This window comes from Rhinolophus hipposideros (assembly GCF_964194185.1).
Source record: "Rhinolophus hipposideros genome assembly, chromosome: 17".
NCBI lineage: Eukaryota > Metazoa > Chordata > Mammalia > Chiroptera > Rhinolophidae > Rhinolophus > Rhinolophus hipposideros.
In genome coordinates, this window is record NC_138063.1 from 45,105,118 (window position 1) to 45,127,140 (window position 22,023).

A 22,023-nucleotide genomic window follows, 5' to 3' on the forward strand; every position below is an offset into this window, starting at 1 on the left:
TAAATCAGCATACTTTCAAATAATCATTTCAGTAAAAATATTTTACTTAATAAACAAATATTTATTTGTAGAAAATCTATAAAATACTTTTTTCACAATCATAAGCAGTGTTTACTTTCTGACATTTTTATAAGAACTATTTTTTCATTTTTTTTCTAGAAAAACAAGCAAACTAAGAAGTACTTAAAAAGTGACCTTTGGGGGTGGCCAGTTAGCTCAGTTGGTTAGAGCCTGATGCTGATAACACCAAGGGTGCCGGTTCAATCCCTACATGGGCCACTGAGAGCTGCGCCCTCCTTAAAAAAAAAAAAGAAAACGAAAAGAAAAAGTGACCTTGAACACAATTTAAAACGCTTCAATAATGTTTCCTCAACTCAGTATGAACTTGGCAGGTCTCTGAATGCTTTTCCCAGAATATAACAGTATAACAGAGGTTGTACATTCGGGTTGTACAGCGGCCAACTAGACAATATAAGTGAGTGGCATGGAGCAAGTGGTACTGTCATAAACTGGAGAGTGCATGGCTCTTCCCAAAAGAGCTGCCATCAGTGAGTCCTACAGATTGACAGCAGGAGGGAGGACATGCCTCAGTGCAGCCAGAGCATCTGAAGTTTAAAGAAAAGTATGTCTGAAGTTTAAAGAGAAGTAGGAATCTGGACTTTTATGTGAACTTTCATGATCTTTTTAGAATGATGGTTCAATTTTACATATATATATATATATATATATATATATATATATATATATATATATATATATATATATATATATATATATATATGACATGTGTGGGCCAAAAAACAACACATCCATAGGCAGAATTAAGACCTATGGTCCACAGTGCATGCTTTGTGACTTTTTTAATTACAAAGGCTTGCCATTTTTCTAACGGCATACATCTTTATTTGTAGTGAGTCTAGCGTAAGGTGGAATATTAGTGCAACCGAAGTAAAATTCGTCTCAAAATTACATGAAGGCCAGTCATTTCTGGCTATTTTGCTGAAAAACCAAGTCCTGTTTACATTTCTAAGCATACTGGTTAGTAATAAAAGGAAAAATCGGTTAAAATGAAGAAAGAAAAAATGAGAACCTGAAGAAAAATCACAACTTTAAGATCAGAGTCAGCTTCTAGACTCTAGAACAATAAAATAATCCGCGTGTTGAAATTTGAGAACTTCATTGCCCCAACTAGTCCAACCTGGCTGTAAATTTCGAGCAAACAATTCCAAATATTGCCCTTCTGGCTTGACATAGTCTTTTAAAACCTCTGTTGAAAGAAGAGAAAAACACAAAAATTATTATTAAGAAATCAATATCCTTTTAGTAGTTAAGAATAAAAAAGTGAAATGTTTCCTTAAAAAAAAAAAAAGACAGCAAATTAATTTCAAGGATTTCATCACAGGCTTTACCATTTATAGATAGAAAGTTATTTGAAATAAGCACCCTTGAGATTGGGAACAATACCATCAGAACTTTCAGTAGTCTTGATTTATTGGTTTTCATTTGTAAATGAGAAATGAGGATTTTAACACCCACACAGGTGACTTTTCAGTTTTCCAATACTGCTGACATATCTCCTGAGTACTAACTCAATCTATTTTTTAATAAATGTAATCCATGCATGAAAAAGAAGGCTATAGCAACAATACAAAGAAAACCCACTTTGAAAACTAAGATAAAATATAAGTCTCTGAAAATATATACTATGCTGAAAGAGCAATAAATGAAGAGTTGGACACAGATAGAAATATTCAGAAAATATAACTAACATATAACTATACCTCCTTAGCTATAACTTGATAGTACTAAGAACATTCCTTCATTTCCAAATTATAGATCCTATTTACCTAAAATTTCACCATATTATTTCCACAGTTAAGTATTCCTTATTCAATGTAATAGTAACTAATAAAAGTTGTATTTTGTTGGGGAAAAGGTACCTTATAAATATTGGCTAAACAGCTGTGATCTATACTAACAAAGAAAAGAATGCCATCGAAGCTTTTTCTTAAGCACATGCTCATTTGGATGACAAATATTCAAATCAATTTAACCTTGACCACATTGCTAGTTAGCTATATTAACAACCAATTACAGAAACTGGCTATGAAAATAATTCAGGGATGAAAAGTCACTAAAACAGGTAAAACATAATTTTTAGTCACTATATAAGATTAAGCTTGGAAGAAATCTATCCTATTCCCTTTAGGAATGAGAAGGGTTCCGCCGGAATACTTGATAGAAGTAAGGTTTAAAAGACAATATATCAAAAAATTTTTGTTTCATAATATTCTTCAATTGCTGTCACAGAGAAATAATTGTTTATTTGTCTAAAAGCACTGGTCCTGTTTATCAAAACTCAAAGAATTAAAAGTATTGTCTGCAACTCAACTGAACTCAAATTTGGGCCTTGATAGCTTCTAGGAAATGCTGACATAAAGACTTCTAGTCCTTTCATAAGTATATAATTAAATGTTACTAAACTCGAAAGATTTCCCCGGATTCTTAGAGGACAATAAACCTGTATCACTTTTCCATTTTATCCCCCATGAATTCAATGCCTTACCAAGCATCAATTTACTTTTAATGTAGTCTAAGGTTACACTGAACGAAGATTTTGTTTTTGCTTATTTGTTCAGTTTTTCAGTACAAAGATGTTAGCAACTCTATTTTAGAACTTTAAAGTGGAGTCTAACTAAACTGGAGTCAGCCAGTCAAAATGTTTACACTTCTGGTCCTCCACTATAATAAGTGCTATGAAATTTAACAATGGAAACAGTTTTCTAAGAGTTCACAATCTAGTAGAAAAGGATGGCCAAGTACTTGGGTTGGAAAAATACATAACTACCTAAATCTATTTATCATCTCCCATTTTCTCAGTGTAACACATTCCTGTATGACATTTTTTCTTTCTAGTTGACAAAAATAGAAAATCAAGGAGTAATGTCTTTACAATGTAAAATGTTTAATTTCAAAAGAAGGCAAATTAAAAAGAAATGTTTTATTCTTATTATTATTTTTTTTAATTTATTTATTGGGGTGACAATTGTTAATGAAATTACATAGATTTCAGGTGTACAATTCTGTATTACATCGTCTATAAATCCCATTGTGTGTTCACCACCCAGAGTCAGTTCTCCTTCCATCACCATATATTTGATCCCCCTTACCCTCATCTCCCTCCCCCCACCCCCCTTACCCTCTGGTAGCCACTAAACTATTGTCTGTGCCTAAGAGAGTTTGTTTCTCATTTGATTGCCTTGTTCTTTTGTTGTTTTTGGTTTCCATACCACATATCAGTGAAATCATAGGGTTCTCTGCTTTTTCTGTCTGACTTATTTCGCTTAGCATTATACTCTCAAGATCCATCCATGTTGTCACAAATGCTCCTATTTCATCTTTTCTTACTGCCGAATAGTATTCCATTGTGTATATATACCACAACTTCTTTATCCATTCATCTATCAAAGGGCATTTTGGTTGTTTCCATGTCTTGGCCACCGTAAACAAAGCTGCAATGAACACTGAAGCACACGTGTCTTTATGTATAAATGATTTCAAATTCTTTGGGTAGATACCCAGGAGAGGGATTGCTGGGTCATATGGTAATTCTATTTGTAATTTTTTGAGGAACCTCCACACTGCCTTCCATAGCGGCTGCACCAGTCTGCATTCCCACCAACAGTGTATGAGGGTTCTAAATATCAATTTAAAAGTAAATGCAAAATATTAAAAATTCTCATTATAAAAGAAAAAAATATTAACTATATATGGTGATGAATGTTAATTAGACATTGTTGGTGATCATTTTGCAATACAGATGCTCTTCAACTTCCAATGGCATTATGTCCTGATAAACTCATCGTAAGCTGAAAACATCGTTAAGTCAAAACTACATTTAATACAGCTAACCTATCAAACATCATAGCTGAGCCCAGCCTACCTTAAATGTGCTCAGAAGACTTACATTAGCTTACAGTTGGGTAAAATCACATAACACATTATATATACTATAGATTAGTAGTTGTTTACGCCCACGATTGAGTGGTTGACTGGGAGCTGCAGCTCAATGCCACTGTCCAGCATCACAAGAGAGTATCGTATCTCATATCACTAGCCTGGGAAAAGATCAAAATTCAAACTCGAAGTATGGTTTCTACTTAATGTGTATCACTTCTACACTATTGTAAAGTCAAAAAATCTTAAGTTGTAAGTTGGAGACCATCTGTGTGTGTGTGTGTGTGTGTGTGTGTGTATGTATATATATACAGAGAGAATCATTATGTTATACACCTGAAATTAATATAATGTTTTATGTCAATTATACCACAATAAATAAGTAAATGCAAATATATACATTTAAATATGAGTATGACATGTACATACTTTGATGATTACTAACATCTGGCATTAGTAAAACATACTTCTAACCACGGAGAGGTGGTAATCCATGCATTGCCGGTCATTCCCCTTTTGCTCTGGGATCAAGGAGCAGGGTTGAGGAACAAGTGGCTCAAATAGTATATAGAAACTCATCAAACTATGTTTTACCCTTCAGAGAGAAACTGTTAGTGAGTAAAGTAGTAAAAAGGAGAAGAAATTCCTCTAAGGTAAAATATGAAAAACAAAGTGTGATTCAAATACTTTTTTTCGTAATTCCTATTAAATCTTCAAACTTAAGAATACGCATTTATAATGTTAGGTTGTAAGTCACAGCTATTGAGGGCTTATCTTTCAATGTAAGGAGGAATCTTCAAAACATAAAACTAGAGTTAAGTGTATTGTTTTGAAATGGAAAATGTTGCTAATTTGGTCTTTTTTTACATTTTGCAAAAGAAAATCGTGGTGTTTCTAAAAGCAAAAGAGAACATTTCATTTTATGAATTTGCATAAAGCAGCTTTAAAACATTTACATGTAAAAGTGCTAAGCATTATATATACAACATGTATTATCCCTTACGATTTCAGAGTAAAATATACTGCAGAAATCTGCAAGTTGCTTTCTGGTGGCTTTAAATTGTATGGTTCTATACAGAAAACAGAAGCACTTGTTATAAAGTAACATGAACTCAAAAAAAAAAAAGATTACAGATATTTCTCGTCTATACTACTTAACCAAAACATAAGAATTACATATATCAAGTAATGCAGATTCCTCCCGCCCCCAAATCCAACTTTTGGTTTCAAATGTTCTCAATCCTAAAAATGTGTTTGTGCTGCACTCTACTGGGAATATGGCAGAACCGCATTTCATAGATACAAAATATAAGCTATAATACTAATTTTTATTAGTATTAATAAAAGACTAATTGTTTTAACTATTTTAAATCTTTGTCTCTTATTTCGAGTCTCAGTTTTTGGATTTTTAAAAGTAAAATAATAAGCCCTAAGGCAAACATTAAATTAAGCTTTGGTACCCACCAACAGATAAAGAAAATTCAAATAAGAATACAAATTAGATTTCCTTCATCAAATATAATTGGTGCCAAACAATTTTATTTTCTCAAAGAATATGATCTCACTTTTCATTTAAGTCACATATTTAATGCATTAAAGAATCTATGACAGTCCAAAGTTTAAAGGCGATTATTCACTGAGAATCCTTCTAAATCAAAGAATGAATCACCAGGTAGCTATCTGAAATTTCTCAAATGAAGTAACACTCTAATATTTCTTCTGCATAAACAATTTAAGATAACAGAAATCCTAAATGCTATCAATAAGAATTCTTTTGAGAATTTGTATTCATTTTCCCATATATCCTAGCTCATGTACTGTCCCATATTCTGCAAAATAATATGATAGGCTGGCTGCCTGTAGTGTTGCTGAGTGACAGCCTGAAAGTTGGTTTGGTTTTTTTAAAGCAGGAATCACCAAATTAATAAATTATATATTTCTGAAGAAATTATTTGAATAGTAAACTTTAAATATCAAATTCAGTATCTCTGAAGGACTTACATTCCTATTTTTTTAAATTCTCACTTGAAAAACTTAGAATTTACTGAGCTTCTACTATACGCTACAGAATTTCAAATATATTATAACAAATCCTCACAATCCTTAAAGATTAAATATCATTATTCCCTCTTTAAATGAACACTTTCAAGTGGAAAGTGATTAGAGTAATTCACTTAAGTAGCAGAGTCAGAATTCAAACTCATGTCAATCTCCAAAGTCAAAACTTTCCTCTATTCCTTGCTGCTTAGTTTCATTAAATAATAAACATTATACTAAAGCATTAAGACTAGTAAGTCTTGCAGATTGCAGCAATTACCTATTCAATGGTTCATAAAAGCAACACTACCTCAACATAAAACTGAGAGTACCGTCCAAATATCAAGGGAATTCTAACCATCTTTCTGACTGCTATTCTGAGCTCCCGGTTTTAGAACAAGCAAGGGATAGAGTCCTGGTAGCAAAAACAAGTCCCTTCAGAGGCCCCATCAGTCTTCATTCTGTCAAGACCAGTGATGAGGTAAAAATCAATAGCAAACACAACCTAAAAACGGTTTAAGAGAAAAGGCTGAAGTAATATAAAACTAATTGAGGCATCTCTTAAAAATGCAAAACCAGTACAGCGTCAGCACCTCCTTCCAGGACATGCAGAAGCTGTCCCAAGATAAGTGGATGCCTGGAAGACTCCATGACCCTGGAGAAGAACCTGAACCAGGCCCTTCTATATCTGCATGCCCTGGGTTCTGCCCACACAGACCCCCTTCTCTGTGATTTCCTGGAGAACCACAGCCAAGATGAGGAAGTGAAACTCATCAAGAAGATGGGACCTGACTAACCTCTGCCGGCTAGTCAGCCCCCAGCGGGGCTGGGTGAGAGTGTCTCTTCATTAGGCTCACCCTCAAGCCCAGCCCAGAGCCTCCAACAGTACCCTTAGGGGCCCCTCTGCATCCCTCTGCGGTCAGGGCTTCTGCCAGGGCCTCTACCTGCAGCCACCAGGCAGCTGTTTAACCACAGAACCCTCTCCAAGCCATGGACCAAATGGAAACAGTAAGTCTTTTTGCATCAAAAACAAACAAACCCACAAAAAACTATTAATAAGTTCTGCTACAAAATTTTAGAATGTTAAAATAACATATCTGATTTAATTTCTAGATCTCTAGATCATTCAAATACTAAATTCAATCCTTCTTTCAATTTGATAGAAGTCACAACAATTCTATTTATAAAAACATACCAGCAAGAGGTGGCTTATGTGAGTGAAGAGTACATGGCACACTGACAATTAACTTGTGATCTGGAATGGGGAGCACTTTCACATCTGCATTCCTAATTAAAGCAGAACAACAAAGTAAATTACATTTTAAAGGACTTTTTTAAATATATAAGCCACAGTGGTCTTAACTTTTTTCACCTTTCAAATAGTATGAATTTTAAATGAATTTGATAGAAACAATAATAGAAATCAACAATTTAAGTATTGAGACATTTCCAGTAATTTCCTTTTCTACAATGACATTGCACACTAGATAAAACAAGAGATAATATAAAATTTCATGTGCCACGCCATTCACACTTCACTGGGATAGCTGCAGATTTTCAGAAGTGTAAAAATTAGGGGAAATCAATGATCATTGTGTTAATAATTTTTAAAAGCTTAAAAATTAATACATTTATACAATTTTGAAAAATCACCTTTCCTACCTTAATGGTAAAGCAGCTTTTTCTCGAACTCTCCCCAGTACAAGACCTTCATAAGGCTTTTTGTGTGGAGAATCTAATGGGAACACAAACTCTCCTGAATTGGTGATCTGATAGGGAAGAAGTCAAAAACAAACAAATAAACAAACAAAAGAAATCTGTAAATATCCAGAAAAGGGTTTTTCTTCCCTATCACTATAAAGTTTCCACCAGAGGAAAAGAAATTATTAAACCTCTAGACTAGTGCTGCCCAATAAAAATACAATGGTGAGCCACAAATGCCAGTCACCTATGTAATTTAATTTTCTAGTAGAAACATTTAAGGAAAGTTAAAAGAATGTGGTGAAATTAATTTTAATAATATCTTTAATTTAACATATGCAAAATATAATTTCAATATGTAATCAATTCAAAAAAGTTATCAAGGTATGTTATATTATTTCTTTCATACTAAGTCTCTGAAATCCAGTATATATTTTACACTTAATACCACATCTCAATTTGGACTGGCCACATAGTAACTACCCTATTGGACAGAGCAGCTATACGGGATTAAAAAATACTTTAAATATCACTTTATCATCTTGCACACAAACATCTCTACTTTTCACTAACATTTATTCCTGGAAACCATGCCATCATTAACTCATTTATTCATTCATTCAAATAACATTTAATGATGACTGCCCATGTGACTAAGTAGATTGTAATATTTCCTTTATTTATAGGAAACAGTGTCATTAAATACTGTCAGAGCAAAATTAATAATGAAAGAAGCTCAGGGATTGATAAAATAAACAATAGTCTAATCTCTTGGCATTATAAATCCAGAAATCTAATTTTATCATTTCGCCTTGGAGTGATGAGACTCTCAAAGACTCACATAAGCTCATTAAATTCAAAACACAATTTATAATAACACTATCAATTCATTAATTAACCACAGAGATATACATATTTTCATTATCAGAATATTCATACCTTCTATCTATGAACCCTTTACCCCACATCAAAGTACCTAAAAAATCAAATCTATAAAGTCGTTTTATAACCTCTAGGGCCCATGAGAGATATCTCTTCTATACAATACTGTATAAACACTGGAAATCTTTATTCTTTGGATATTTTTTATACTTAACACAGATTACTCCTTCTATTATAACCATATATGTAACTAACTACCTAATAATGTTTCATATAATACATTGTATTTTTGTTTTAAACTCTGATTTTATCATACCATCTCTTACAACTGATTACTACTACAAAGGAATAGTTTTAATTTTTACATATTAACATTTTACTTGTTTTGACTTCAGAAAGTAACCTTTTCCTGACTTCGACCCGGTCTCTGACTGTAAAAGAACTGTCATAATGGAGAGGATGGAATAGGGTTTTATATTCCTGTCATGGTCTTATACCAAATCAACCAAAGCTAAGCCCAAAGCAAAGACACAACTGTAAATGTCTGTCATAAAAGCAAAGATGTCATAAAAGCAAAGACACAACTGTAAATGTCTGTCAGCCAAGTCCCATAAAATAGGTGTAAATAAACAATGTACACAGCTTTTACAAGATAATCCAGTAGACTACAAAGTATAAACAAAGCGTATAAAAATAGAACTCTCCTGTGTGTAACACAAATATACCAGCTATATAAACATTAAACATTCAATTGATAATAACCTGGTTTATCTTTTTACAATTTAGGAAGGTTTTGTGGAATTTACCTAAGTAGAAAATGTATCTTTAAAAGAAATTTGCAGTGAACTCTGACTGATGCCTTATTTTTCTTTATTCTTTGGTATTCTTACAGCAAGAGAATACATTAAAGATCGTTCAACCAGTTTGATAGAGAGAATCATTTCTTTTAAAAATAGGCACAGCAGCACGTAAGGCACTGAAGGACCTAAGTTAAGGCTTAAAGTGTGAAATGTTCTTGGTTCTAGCATCTTCACAACTCTTCAACACTGGATTACTTTGCTATTCTCCCTCCCTTCCCCAGCAACATAAGAAAAAGGAAGGAAGGAAGGAAGGAAGGAAGGAAGGAAGGAAGGAAGGAAGGAAGGAAGGAAGGAAGGAAGGAAGGAAGGAAGGAATAAAGGAAGTCACAAAGGGTGACTGAAACTGTAGATGTGTAAAGAGTAAGAAGATGAAGGGTAAGACCATTTTTATGTTTAGTGGACGGATTTCCTCCAAGTTTTTGTTTGTTGTTTTTTAAACTACAGACATCAGAGCTCTTAAAAATTTCATCCTGATATCCATCTCCCTGAGTGATTTACTCAGGCCAGCAGTTTGGGACTCTACTACAAAAAAAAAGACAGAACAAACAGGTAAAAAGCCTTGAGAACAAGAAGACAAAAATGTTTAGTAGCAAAGTAAAAGTCTTAATTAGACCATGTTGAAGGACTAGAGCAGGAACATGTTAAGCATTAAAAAGCAGATGCTACCTTTAATGTGACTTATATGTCATGCTACATTAACAAATAAGTTAACTCCTGAACTTACTTTTACCCAGTGCCATTCAGCAACTAACTCCACAGACCACGAAGGATAAAGTTCTTCCTTTACAAAACGTAGGTGCTTCTGTCTATTGGTCACCCAAGTAATGACAAGACAGTCTGGAGCAGCCAGTTTAGGGATAGGTATTTGCTTTATTTGTAGTGGTGATAAATAACTGTACCTAAAAATAAACATAAATAATATGAGCCAAACTTGCTGCAAAAAAGAAAAATAAGCAGGGTGAAGACCTGTATAACACTGATTCCACAAACAAAGTCCTATAGGTATCTATTTATAGGATAACTAAATCTGAAGCTACAGTGACACCCAGTGGACATATTGTTACATGCAAGTCAGAAATAACTTCATTTTTCATTTTTAGTTTAAAACTGTTTATCACTTCTAAACGCATTACATTTTAGTAATTTTACTAATATTTACAATGCTTTTTTCTCATTCAAAATTAAGCAAACATTATTTGGTTTCCATAATCTGTACATTACACAGGGACCCCATCACAGCTAGTCTTGACACTACTATCTCAATATTCCACTATATTTTCAACCCTTGATCTATCATCCTGCTTCTTTCTTCCTTCCCAATCAATTCCACTGGGCTCTCTGAAACCCTCACGCTTTCATTACAATAAAATAAAATAATTAAAAATTCTTGCACCTCCTAGCTACTAATACCATGAAGTCTACTTTCTCTTGCTAGAACTCTACTTGCTCTACAATACCCAGTTAAATGACTGTGGCCCTTTCTCCAACACCCAGTACACACCAGGAAAAGGAGAGGTCAGCATTCTCCTAGCTCCCTTATTGCTGCTTCCAGGATATAACTCATCCACCTTTGCACAAAATCCCCTCCTCTTTGAGAGGTATGCTATCCAGCTACGCTAGCCTCTAATGTTTCTTATTGAACCCATTTCATCCTCATTCTCCATATTCACTGAGGACTTAAGCCAACATAAATCTTGCCATTATCTTGGGCAATCTGAATACACAATCTATATATAATGTGCACACTTCAACTATTCTTCCCTTAAATAAATACAATCAGCCCACTTCAATAATCCATTCCAATGGCCTAGACTTTGTCATCTCTCATACTTGCTCCATCTCTGAAACCATGAAGATTGATCTCTGGCCATAACCTCCTATCCCTCACCTATTATTTGACTTTATTAAAGCATCCAGTCAGTGCCCCATTCCTCCACTACTGTGAGTCTCTATGAGTTTCCTCCTACCCACACTTGTTCCTCTTCCCCACAGAGTACCAATCACCAATCACTTCATTGTCTTCTCACTAACACCCTCAACTCCCATCCCACCTTTATCCTTCTCACGGCAACTACAAACCTTCAACCTTCAATTCAATTCAATTTCTTCATATAGGAAAAATCAAGTGGAGAAAAATACAGAACTGAAGAATTGGGTCAATTAAATCCATTCTCACATTCTCAAAACTACTCAATTCTACTCAATCCTTGGTCAACTACTACAGACTCCCATCTCTTTTCAAGTCTCTTGCCCAAACTCACTCTTGGCAAAAAGGCCACCAGACTCCTTCAAATACCTAACCCTCCCATCCCTCCTTATAACACCTTCACTTCTTTCTCTACACATTTCCTCTTAAAGGAAATGGCATGGCTTCACGTATTTAAGGCCTATACCTCCAGGTGTGTTCTCTTATTCCCATCTTCTAGTATCTTGTAATGCTATTCCTGCCCTCCTGTATTTTCAATCACTCTAGTAGTTCCTTACTACGAACCTATAAATATGCTTATACTATGCAATTTGAAAGGAAGAAAGAGGAGAGAGGAGCGGGGGGGGGGGGGGGGGGGGGGGGACAGAAAAAGAAGGGAAGGGAAGGGAAGGGAAGGGAAGGGAAGGGAAGGGAAGGGAAGGGAAGGGAAGGGAAGGAAAGGAGAGACAAATTCTCTCAATTTGGTCTCCTTCTGTCTACAGCTAAGGACTTGTATGCATTTAGTCTACTTTCCTTTATTCCACAATTGACTACAATGAGGCTAATACTACTATACCTGCTCTGGAAAAAGTAAGTAACATCCAAATGGCCACATACAATAAACAGTTGAATGTAGTTCTACCACATGGCAACTGTATGATGTCAGAAAGTGATCAATAAATATTTCTTAAATAAACAAATAAATGAGTAAAAACAATTCCGATCTCATGCACCCACATTTCCTGCCATCTAGACCAGTGCTCTTCCAGTAGACTAGCATTTTTTTATAATCAAAGTGATGATTTTAAAAGACTAAGTTTGCCACGATATGAAGAACATCAGGTCAAAATTTGAAGTTTGGGTTGCCGGTTGGGGGGCTAGGTGAAAAAGGTGAAGGGATTAAGAAGTACAAATTGGTAGTTATCAAACAATCAAGAGGATGTAAAGTATAGCATAGGGAATATAGTCAATAATATTGTAATAACTATGTATATTGCCAGGTGGGTACCAGAGTAATCGGGCTGGGGAGAGGGGGGTCATTTTGTAAAATATATAAATGTCTAAGCACTATGCTCTACACCTGAAACTAATATAAAATAATATTGAATGTGAGCCACCACCGCCTGCCCTGCTGGCTCCTGAGCTCCTTTCCTTCCGGTGAAACCAGAGCTGGGTTGGGCCTAACTCAGGATTTCAGTGGATTTAAAGAGACAGCACCATCCCTGCCAGTCTGGCTTCCTCTCCCCCTCCCCAGGTAGGGTCTGGGGCAGAGAGAGGACTGGAGTGCTTCTTGCTCCTCCCTTGCCCTGGGCTAACTCCTGGCCTTTGCTCCTATTGTGGTACCAGGCTTTTGGCACTCCTCTCTCCCAGAGCTTTGGGCGGGTGGGGTGGGTAGGGGTGGGCTGTGGTTTCCTGTGCTGGCTGTTTGTGCCTGGCCCAGTACACGCCGCCTGCCTGGCCTTCCTGCCCTGTCTTGTTTCCTTGTGCCCCCCCCCGCCCCACCTCCACCCCCATGAGAGGGAGAGCCAGGGATTGGGCAGCAGACTTTGCGGGCACCTCACTGCCAGAGCAGTGAGGCCACACTGGCATGGCTGAAGGAATGAAATGAGGTGACCTCAGGCTGATCTAGGCAATGCTACTTGTCCCTGTAGCCTCCAGAGGCACAGTGGGCACCAGAATGGGTACAATCCCCTGTAGAAACGTCAGACTAGACCCCAGACTAGAAAGGTCTGGGGCCAGGAGTTTCCATGTCCCTGAAGGGCTGGGGGTTGCCTGACATTACCCTGGGGATGCAGGTAGGGTTGGGCTGGAAACTCTCAGACAAAAATGGTTGATTTGCATGGTCTCCTTTGGCAGGAGGTGGGGGAAATGGGGAGAGCTGCTAGGAACCAGGGCAAGGGGAAGGGCCCCTGAGCCTGGAAGTCCCCACGTAGAGGGTCCCAGAGCAATACCTTGGTCCTTGAGCAGATTTCTGCTGGGCTATGAATCTTTGACCTCCTCACCAGCCTGAGTCACTACCTCAGGAAGAAGTGACCTGGGTGGTAGAGGAGTTTCTAGGGATCAAAGAGTCCCAACACCCATGAGAAAGGGGACTCAAGACCTTGCTGTCTTAGGGGCTGCAGCTCCCTAAGCCAAAGGCCAAGGATCCCTGTGGCTCCCTGCAGGGCTCTATGCTTTCAACCATCACAGGGGGTCCTAGCAGCCCATTTCCTCTCTACAGGTGTCTGCCCACTCCATGTGGGAGCATGGACCCTCTAGTTTTCTCACTGAGTCTTGTGGGAGTGCTGGAGAACCAGAGCTCCCAAGAGGGTGGTGTGGGGAGCAGGAAACAGGTTGCTACAGGTGTGTGAATGCCCCCTATACTTGAGGCAGTTGTGTTGAGCAAGGAGCTGGAGGCCCTGGGCATCCATGGAAACTTTCCTGGTATCCCTCCCTGCCCCCAGCCAGGGTTAGGCCCTGCTCTGCCCCAAGCCCAGAAAAGTTGCACAGGAAAGGCAAAAGATCTGCTCTTTGTCTGAGCAGCCTCCTGGATTCCATTCTCATGGGTATGCTCTTGGCCTTTCACTCAGGTGACTTGTACCTGCTGCATATTTGTGATCATGGCTCCACTTCCCACTCTACCCTCTAAGAGAGAGCCAGAGTAGTTTTCCCAGAGCCCCATCCCTTTCCTTTCACCCATCTCAGGAGTGCCTGGCCTGGTGCTGGGAAGCCCCCTTCACTCATTGTTTATTTAAAAACTGCACCCACCAGGACCAGTCCTCCTGCCTTCCATCCCCTGAGGCCTCCCAGGCCTTTTCTGAGACAGTTTGCAAGGAGGAGGGGCCTCTGGGAGCTGGGCAGACTCCAGACGGGTAAAAGGGAGCGGGTGTGAAAAAAACAAACCGAAAAAAATAATAATAATATTGAATGTAACTGAAAATTTAAAAATGTAAAAAAAAAAAAAAAAAAAGGATACCCGTGTTTCAAAATGGTCAAAAGACATGAGAAGGCAATAGAGAAAAGAGGAAATAAAGTGCTTAACAAACAATAGGAAATGATTTTCTCTAACTGCTACTCAAAGAAATAAAAACTGTTTAAAAATATTTCTTAAAAATGGAGTTCGATGGTCCCAATAACTGCATAACTCGATTGCCTTTAATTAATTGAAAGCCATAACTTGATTTTATTTAATTTGGTTGATTTTGGAGGAGAAGGATGAAATAGTCAAACATCCTTTTCGATTTCTAATCTGGAAATCACTGAGCAAATTTCAAAATATGCATCTTTATAGTGTTGCAGTGGAAAGTATGCAGCATCACCTTTGTAGTATTCTTCCCAAAAATGTTTAACCTGAATCTAATCATAAGAAATAATCAGACAAATCCAAATAGTGGGATATCTACAAACTAGGGGCATGGACTCTTTAAAAAGAGCTAATGTCCTAAAGATAAAAAAAGACTACATTAATGGAACTAAAGAAAAATAAAGACCAAATATAATAAGTGATCCTTGATTAGATCTTGGATCTAAACAGTAAAAAAAAAAATAATGCCATAAAAAATAGTTTGAGGAAAAAAGGTTTATCAAAATGGCGGCATGAGGTGAGCCTCTGTAAAGCTCCCCTGTACAACTAATCGAACAACAATAACCCAAAAAGGACTCCCTGCACAGCAGACAGGCAAGACGTAGAGGCCCACTACTGAATTCACCTCAAAGTGCGGGAATAGCGCACGCGATTCATGTCACATTACATGAAATAAACATAATTGACATATATAGCGCACTTCATCCTAGAACATCAGACTATACATTCTTTTCGAGTGTACATGGAATATTCTCACAAATAGACCATATATTGGTACATAAAATCAGCCTCAGCAAATTTAAGAAGATTGACATCATACCAAGCATATTCTCTGATCACAAGGCTTTGAAATTGGATATCAACTGCAAAAAGAAAGCAGCAAAAAAACAAAAATACATGGAGATTAAACAACATACTTTTAAAGAACCACTGGGTCAAAGAAGAAATTAGAGGAGAGATCAAAAGATACATAGAAACAAATGACAATGAAAATACATCCTACCAAAATTTTTGGGATGGAGAGAAAGAAGTTTTAAGAGGAAAATTTATATCATTACAGGTCTATTTCAAGAAACAAGAAAAATCCCAAATAAATAACCTCATGTTACACCTTGAAGAACTAGAAAAAGAAGAACAAGTGAAACCCAAGGTCAGCAGAAAAAAGGAAATAACAAAAATCAGAGCAGAACTAAATGAAATAAGAGAACAAAAAGACAATAGAAAAAATTAATGTGACAAAGAGCTGGTTCTTTGAAAAGATTAACAAAATCCACAAACCCTTGGCTAGACTCACTAAGATAAGAAGAGAGAAGACACTAATTAACAAAATCAGAAATGAAAAAGGGGAAGTTATCACGGACACCACAGAAATACAAAGGATCATCCAAGAATACTATGAAGGACTATATGCCACCAAATTCAATAACCTAGAAGAAATGGACAAGTTCTTAGAAACATATAGCCTTCCAAGCCTGAACCATGAAGAACTGGAAAACCTAAACAGACAGATCACCAGTAATGAAATTGAATCAGTCATCCAAAACCTTCCCAAAAGCAAAAGTCCGGGACCAGATGGCTTCACTAGTGAATTCTACCAAACCTTCAAAAAGGATGTAATACCAATCCTGCTCACACTCTTCCAAAAAATTGAATTAGAGACAGTACTCCCTAACTCATTTTATGAGGCCAACATTACCCTGATACCAAAACCTGGTAAGGACAACACAAAAAGAGAAAACTAGAGACCGATATCTCTGATGAATACAGATACAAGATACAACATCCATTTATGATTAAAACAATAAAATAGGTATAGAAGGATAATACCTTAACATCATAAAGGCCATATATGACAAGCGCACAGCTAATCTCATAATTAATAGTGAAAAACTGAAGCCTTTTGCTCTACGTTCAGGAACACGACAGGGCTGTCCCCTATCACCTCTGCTTTTCAACATAGTGTTGGAAGTCCTTGCCAGAGCAATCAGGCAAGAGAAAGAAATAAAAGGCATCCAAATTGGGAATGAAGAAGTTAAATTGTCACTCTTTGCAGATGACATGATGCTATATATAGAAAACCCTAAAGACTCCACCAAAAAGCTATTAGAAATAATCAACGAATACAGTAAAGTTGCCGGCTACAAAATCAACGTTCAAAAGTCCATTGCATTCCTATATACTAACAATGAAATCTCAGAAAAAGAAATACAAAAAACAATTCCCTTCGCAATTACAGCAAAAAGAATAAAATACCTAGGAATAAACTTAACCAAGGATGTGAAGGACCTTATATGCTGAAAACTATAAGATATTTTTGAAAGAAATTGAAGAAGACACAAATAAATGGAAAGACGTTCGTGCGCATGGATTGGAAGAATCAACATAGTTAAAATGGCCATACTACCCAAAGCAATATACAGATTTAATGCAATCCCCACCAAAATCCCAATGGCATTTTTTAAAGAAATAGAACAAAAAATCGTCAGATTTGTTTGGAACCGTAAAAGACCCGGAATAGCCAAAGCAATCTTAAGAAAAAAGAACAGTGCTGGAGGTATCACACTGCCTGACTTTAGCTTGTACTACAGGGCTACAATAATCAAAACATCATGGTATTGGCAGAAAAACAGACACATAGACCAATGGAATAGAATTGAGAACCCAAAAATAAAACCACATAAATATGGACAGATAATTTTTGACAAAGAAGCTAAAAACATACAATGGAGGAAAGACAGCCTCTTCAATAAATGGTGCTGGGAGAATTGGATAGCCACGTACAAAAGAATGAAATTGGACTGCTATGTGTCACCATGTACCAAAATTAATTCAAAATGGATCAAAGACTTAAGCATAAGACCTGACACAATAAACTGCATAGAAGAAAACATAGGTACTAAACTTATGGACCTTAGGTTCAAAGAGCATTTTATGAATTTGACTCCAAAGGCAATGGAAGTAAAAGCTAAAATAAACAAATGGGACTATATGAAACTTAAAAGCTTCTGCACAGCAAAAGAAACCATCACAAAATAAAGAGGCAACCAACTGAATGGAGAAGACTTTTGCAAACAGTGCCTCCAATAAGGGGCTAATATCCAAAATATACAAGGAACTCATGCAACTCAACAACAAAAAAACAAACAACCCAACTGAAAAATGGGCAGAGGACCTGAAGAGACATTTCTCCAAAGAGGACATACAAATGGCAAGTAGACATATGAAAAAATGCTCAACATCACTAATCATCAGAGAAATGCAAATAAAAACCACAATGAGGTATCACCTCATCCCAGTCAGAATGGCTATCATCAACAAGACAAATAGTAACAAGTGTTGGAGAGGCTGTGGAGAAAAAGGAACCCTCATACACTGTTGGTGGGAATGCAGACTGGTGCAGCCGTTATGGAAGGCAGTGTGGAGGTTCCTCAAAAAATTACGAATAGAATTACCATATGACCCAACAATTCCTCTCCTGGGTATCTACCCAAAACATCTGAAAACATTTATACATAAAGACACGTGTGCTCCAATGTTCATTGCAGCTTTGTTTATGGTGGCCAAGACATGGAAACAATAAAAATGTCCTTCGATAGATGAATGGATAAAGAAGTTGTGGTATATATACACAATGGAATACTATTCGGCGTTAAGGAAAGATGATATAGGAACATTTGTGACAATATGGATGGATCTTGAGAGTATAATGCTAAGCGAAATAAGTCAGACATAAAAAGCAGAGAACCCTATGATTTCACTGATATATGATATATAAACCAAAAACAACAAAAGAACAAGACATACAAATGAGAAACAAAAACTCATAGACACACAAATGCTGGCGGGGATGTGGAGAAAAGGGAACGCTAGTGCACTGTTGGTGGGATTGCAGATTAGTGCAGCCACTATGGAAAACAGTATGGAGGCATCTCAGGAATCTGAAGATAGAACTACCCTATGATCCAGTAATTCCACTCCTAGGCATCTACCCGGAGAAATCCAAAACTCCAATTCAAAAATCTGTATGCACTCCTATGTTATTGCAGCACTTTACACAATAGCCAAGATATGGAAACAACTGAAATGCCCATCGGTCGATGACTGGATTAAGAAGCTGTGGTACATTTATACAATGGAGTACTACGCAGCCATAAAGAAAAAAGAAATCTTATCATTTGCAACAACATGGATGGATCTAGAGAACATTATGTTAAGTGAAATAAGTCAGAAAGAGAAAGACAAGTACCATATGATCTCACTTATATGCGGAATCTAAAGAAAAGAATATGTGTATGAACTAATCAGAAACAGTTTTGGGGACACAACAAACCAAGAGTTGTTAGATGGGCGGGGGGGAGGGGGTTGGGATGGGGGGAAGGGTGAAGGGATTGGGGGGCGGCTGGTGACCACAGGATGGCCTCAGGGTTTTCTGAGAATTACTTTGGGGAACTTATTCAATAGTGTTTGGGGATTTTGTTGGGTGCCCGATGGACATGTGTCCTGTTTGGGAGACCACCTCAGGGATGCTGTGAATGCCTGGTCATGGCATTGTACACCAGAGGCTGGACATTAATGAACGCCAACTATAATTTTATGTGTATAATGTGATGGCTCGGTGTGAGGTCGGGGTGGTGGTGGATGGGGGGAGGGGTGTTCACGGTGTGAGGGATGTAAAAATAAAATAAAATAAAATAAAACTAAAAAAAAAATAAAAAAATAAAAAAATAAAAAAGAAAATAAACATCAATACAGAATTAATCAAAAAAAAAAAACAAACTCATAGACACAGACAATAGTTTAGTGGTTACCAGAGGGTAAGGGGGGAGGGAGATGAGATGAGGGTAAGGGGGATCAAATATATGGTGATGGAGGGGGTGCTGACTCTGGGTGGTGAACACACAATGGGATTTATAGATGATGTGGTACAGAATTGTACACCTGAAATTATGTAATTTCATTAACAATTGTCACCCCAATAAATTAAAAAAGAAAAAAAGAATATATGCTGATGGAAGGAGAACTGATTCTGGGTGGTGAACACACAATGGGATTTATAGATGATGTAATACAGAATTGTACACCTGAAATCTATGTAATAATACTAATAAAGGTCACCCCAATAAATTAAAAAAATAAAATTAAAAAAAATAGTTTGAGGAGAACTGGAGAAATCTGAATATGTAATGTATATTTGATAATATTATTGCCAATATTAACTTTCTTGGGGGTGATAACAGTATTGTAGTTATATAGAAGTATGTCCTTGTTTTCAAGAGATGCATGCTAAAGAATTTTTGGGTGGAATTATTATATCTGTAACATCAGATGAAAAAGCAGAAAAATGAGAGAAAATACACACAAATGTGGTCAAATTAACAACTGGTGAATCTAGGAGAAGGTTAATTTGATATTCATGTACTATTTTTCAACTTTTGTCAAAGGTTGGATTTGTTTTAAATCAAAAGTTAAAGGAAAGAAGCAATACAGTAAATCATTACAATGAGATCATAAATATACACCTATAAGATATATGGGAAAGAAAACCAAAACTTCCAAAATGTGTTGTGTACAATTATAATCAAATACTTTAAATGAAGGGAGGGTCTATTACTCAGAATTGTAAAAATCTGTGCCAAAAATGCTGCTAAAAAGATCAAGCCCTTGTTAACTTTTTTAAAAACTTCTGTAGAGTATTCAAGAATAATATGTAAAAAAACTATCAATTTTCATTAAAATAAAAAGCAAGTGAAATTTAAGCTAGATATTTGTTTTTAAATAATTTTTGGAGAAAACTGGAACACATTACCAAGCACTATTACAAAATTGGCCTCTTTGATTCCTTTGAACTTAACACTGAACTATAATAATAAGTGATGGAGAACAAATCATCTTTTAAACAAATGATGCTAGTTCCCACCCACCCGCCACCATATATATACACATACATTAAACAAGGATAATCCTATCAGGTATGACATAGATTACCTTCCAGAAGCTGAGGGCAAAGGTCAGATTATTAAGGACAAATGTGTTTTGGTACATATTTCTAAACTTTAGAATTTGATATCAAAGAAGGCAAAAATGTTGCCTTTTGCTGCTACAGAAATATCCCTGAACTGGTTTAATCTGTAAACTTAGCCATTAATATATTACTTTTAACATTCTCAAACCTAAATATGGTGCTAGTTCAAGAGAATTATCTAGTTAAAAGAACTAAAAATTTAAAACTAAAGTGTTTTAGTAGTTTTAGACTACCTATGTCATAAATTAATGTTTTTATCATATGTAACTAGAATGTACAAAGGACAATAGCTTTTAGAAAGCATATTAATAGATAATTTACTTATACTTACCTCTTACTTCTTTTAACTGATTTATTCTGCCATGGTGGATCTATCACAATTACATCATATGTTTTCCCACCTGAAAAAAAAGATACAATTTCAGAAACTACCTTCTCTATGTGATCACTTTAAAAAATAAACATGTTCTTCAAAAACTGAAGTGTATTCACTACATACATATAATGGAATGAACAAAGGAGTTGTAGCATTTATTCAAACAGAATTTATCTAAAACATTAAGAGATTTCCCCTATAATGTCATATCATTGCGATTTTAATATGATTTCACCTACTACTATTTTTACAGAGACTACCTGAAAATAACTACAGCTCACTTAGCTGGACACCAGTGATTTGTAAAATGCCCTATGTCTTCGCAGCAATACTAATACAGTCCTTTCAAACCACAGGTGTTTTTTTGCATTTTTTAAAAAACTTTTTATATGAAATAAACTTTTAGTCTTATTTCAGTTGTTTACTAGTGTCCTTTTTTCTGATCCAGGATCCAAATCAAGATCACACATTGCATTTAGTTGCCGTGTCTCCTAAATCTCCTCCAATGTGGGAAAAGTTCCTCAGTCTTTCTTTGTCTTTTATGACTTTGACACTTTTGAAGGCTAGTTTTGAAGGCCAGTTATTGTATAGAATATCCCTCATTTTAGGTTTGATACTTCCTTGTGATTAAATTTAGGTTATTTATTTCAGAGTATAAATAAATAACCTGAAGTAATACCGTGTCCTTATCAGAACAACAAATCACGAAATACAGAATGTCAAAATGTCTCATTATTGGTGATATTATCTTTGATCACTTAGATAAAGTGGTGTCTACCAAGTTTCTCTGGTTTTCCCTTTGTAATTAATATTGTTGGGGGAGATACTTTAAGACTGTGCAAAATGTCCTGTGTCTCATCTTTTCACCCACTATTTTGACATTCAACTACTATGGTGTTTGCCAAATTGAAATTTCCTAGTTACATCATTCCACCCACA

General features: G+C 36.1%; 1 protein-coding gene across 1 annotated transcript in view; it reads right to left on the reverse strand.

The window, feature by feature from the left end:
* Positions 1–799: 799 nt before the first annotated feature.
* METTL4 (methyltransferase 4, N6-adenosine) overlaps positions 800–22,023 on the reverse strand; it is a 36,534-nt gene continuing 15,310 nt past the window's right edge. Inside the window, exons 5-9 of the mRNA XM_081078844.1 lie at positions 21,040–21,109; positions 10,162–10,336; positions 7,657–7,763; positions 7,190–7,281; positions 800–1,267 (exon numbers count right to left, since the gene is read on the reverse strand). Of these exons, the coding sequence (XP_080934970.1) occupies positions 1,122–1,267; positions 7,190–7,281; positions 7,657–7,763; positions 10,162–10,336; positions 21,040–21,109 (590 nt within the window). The 3' untranslated portion in view covers positions 800–1,121. The remainder of the gene's footprint in view (positions 1,268–7,189; positions 7,282–7,656; positions 7,764–10,161; positions 10,337–21,039; positions 21,110–22,023) is intronic.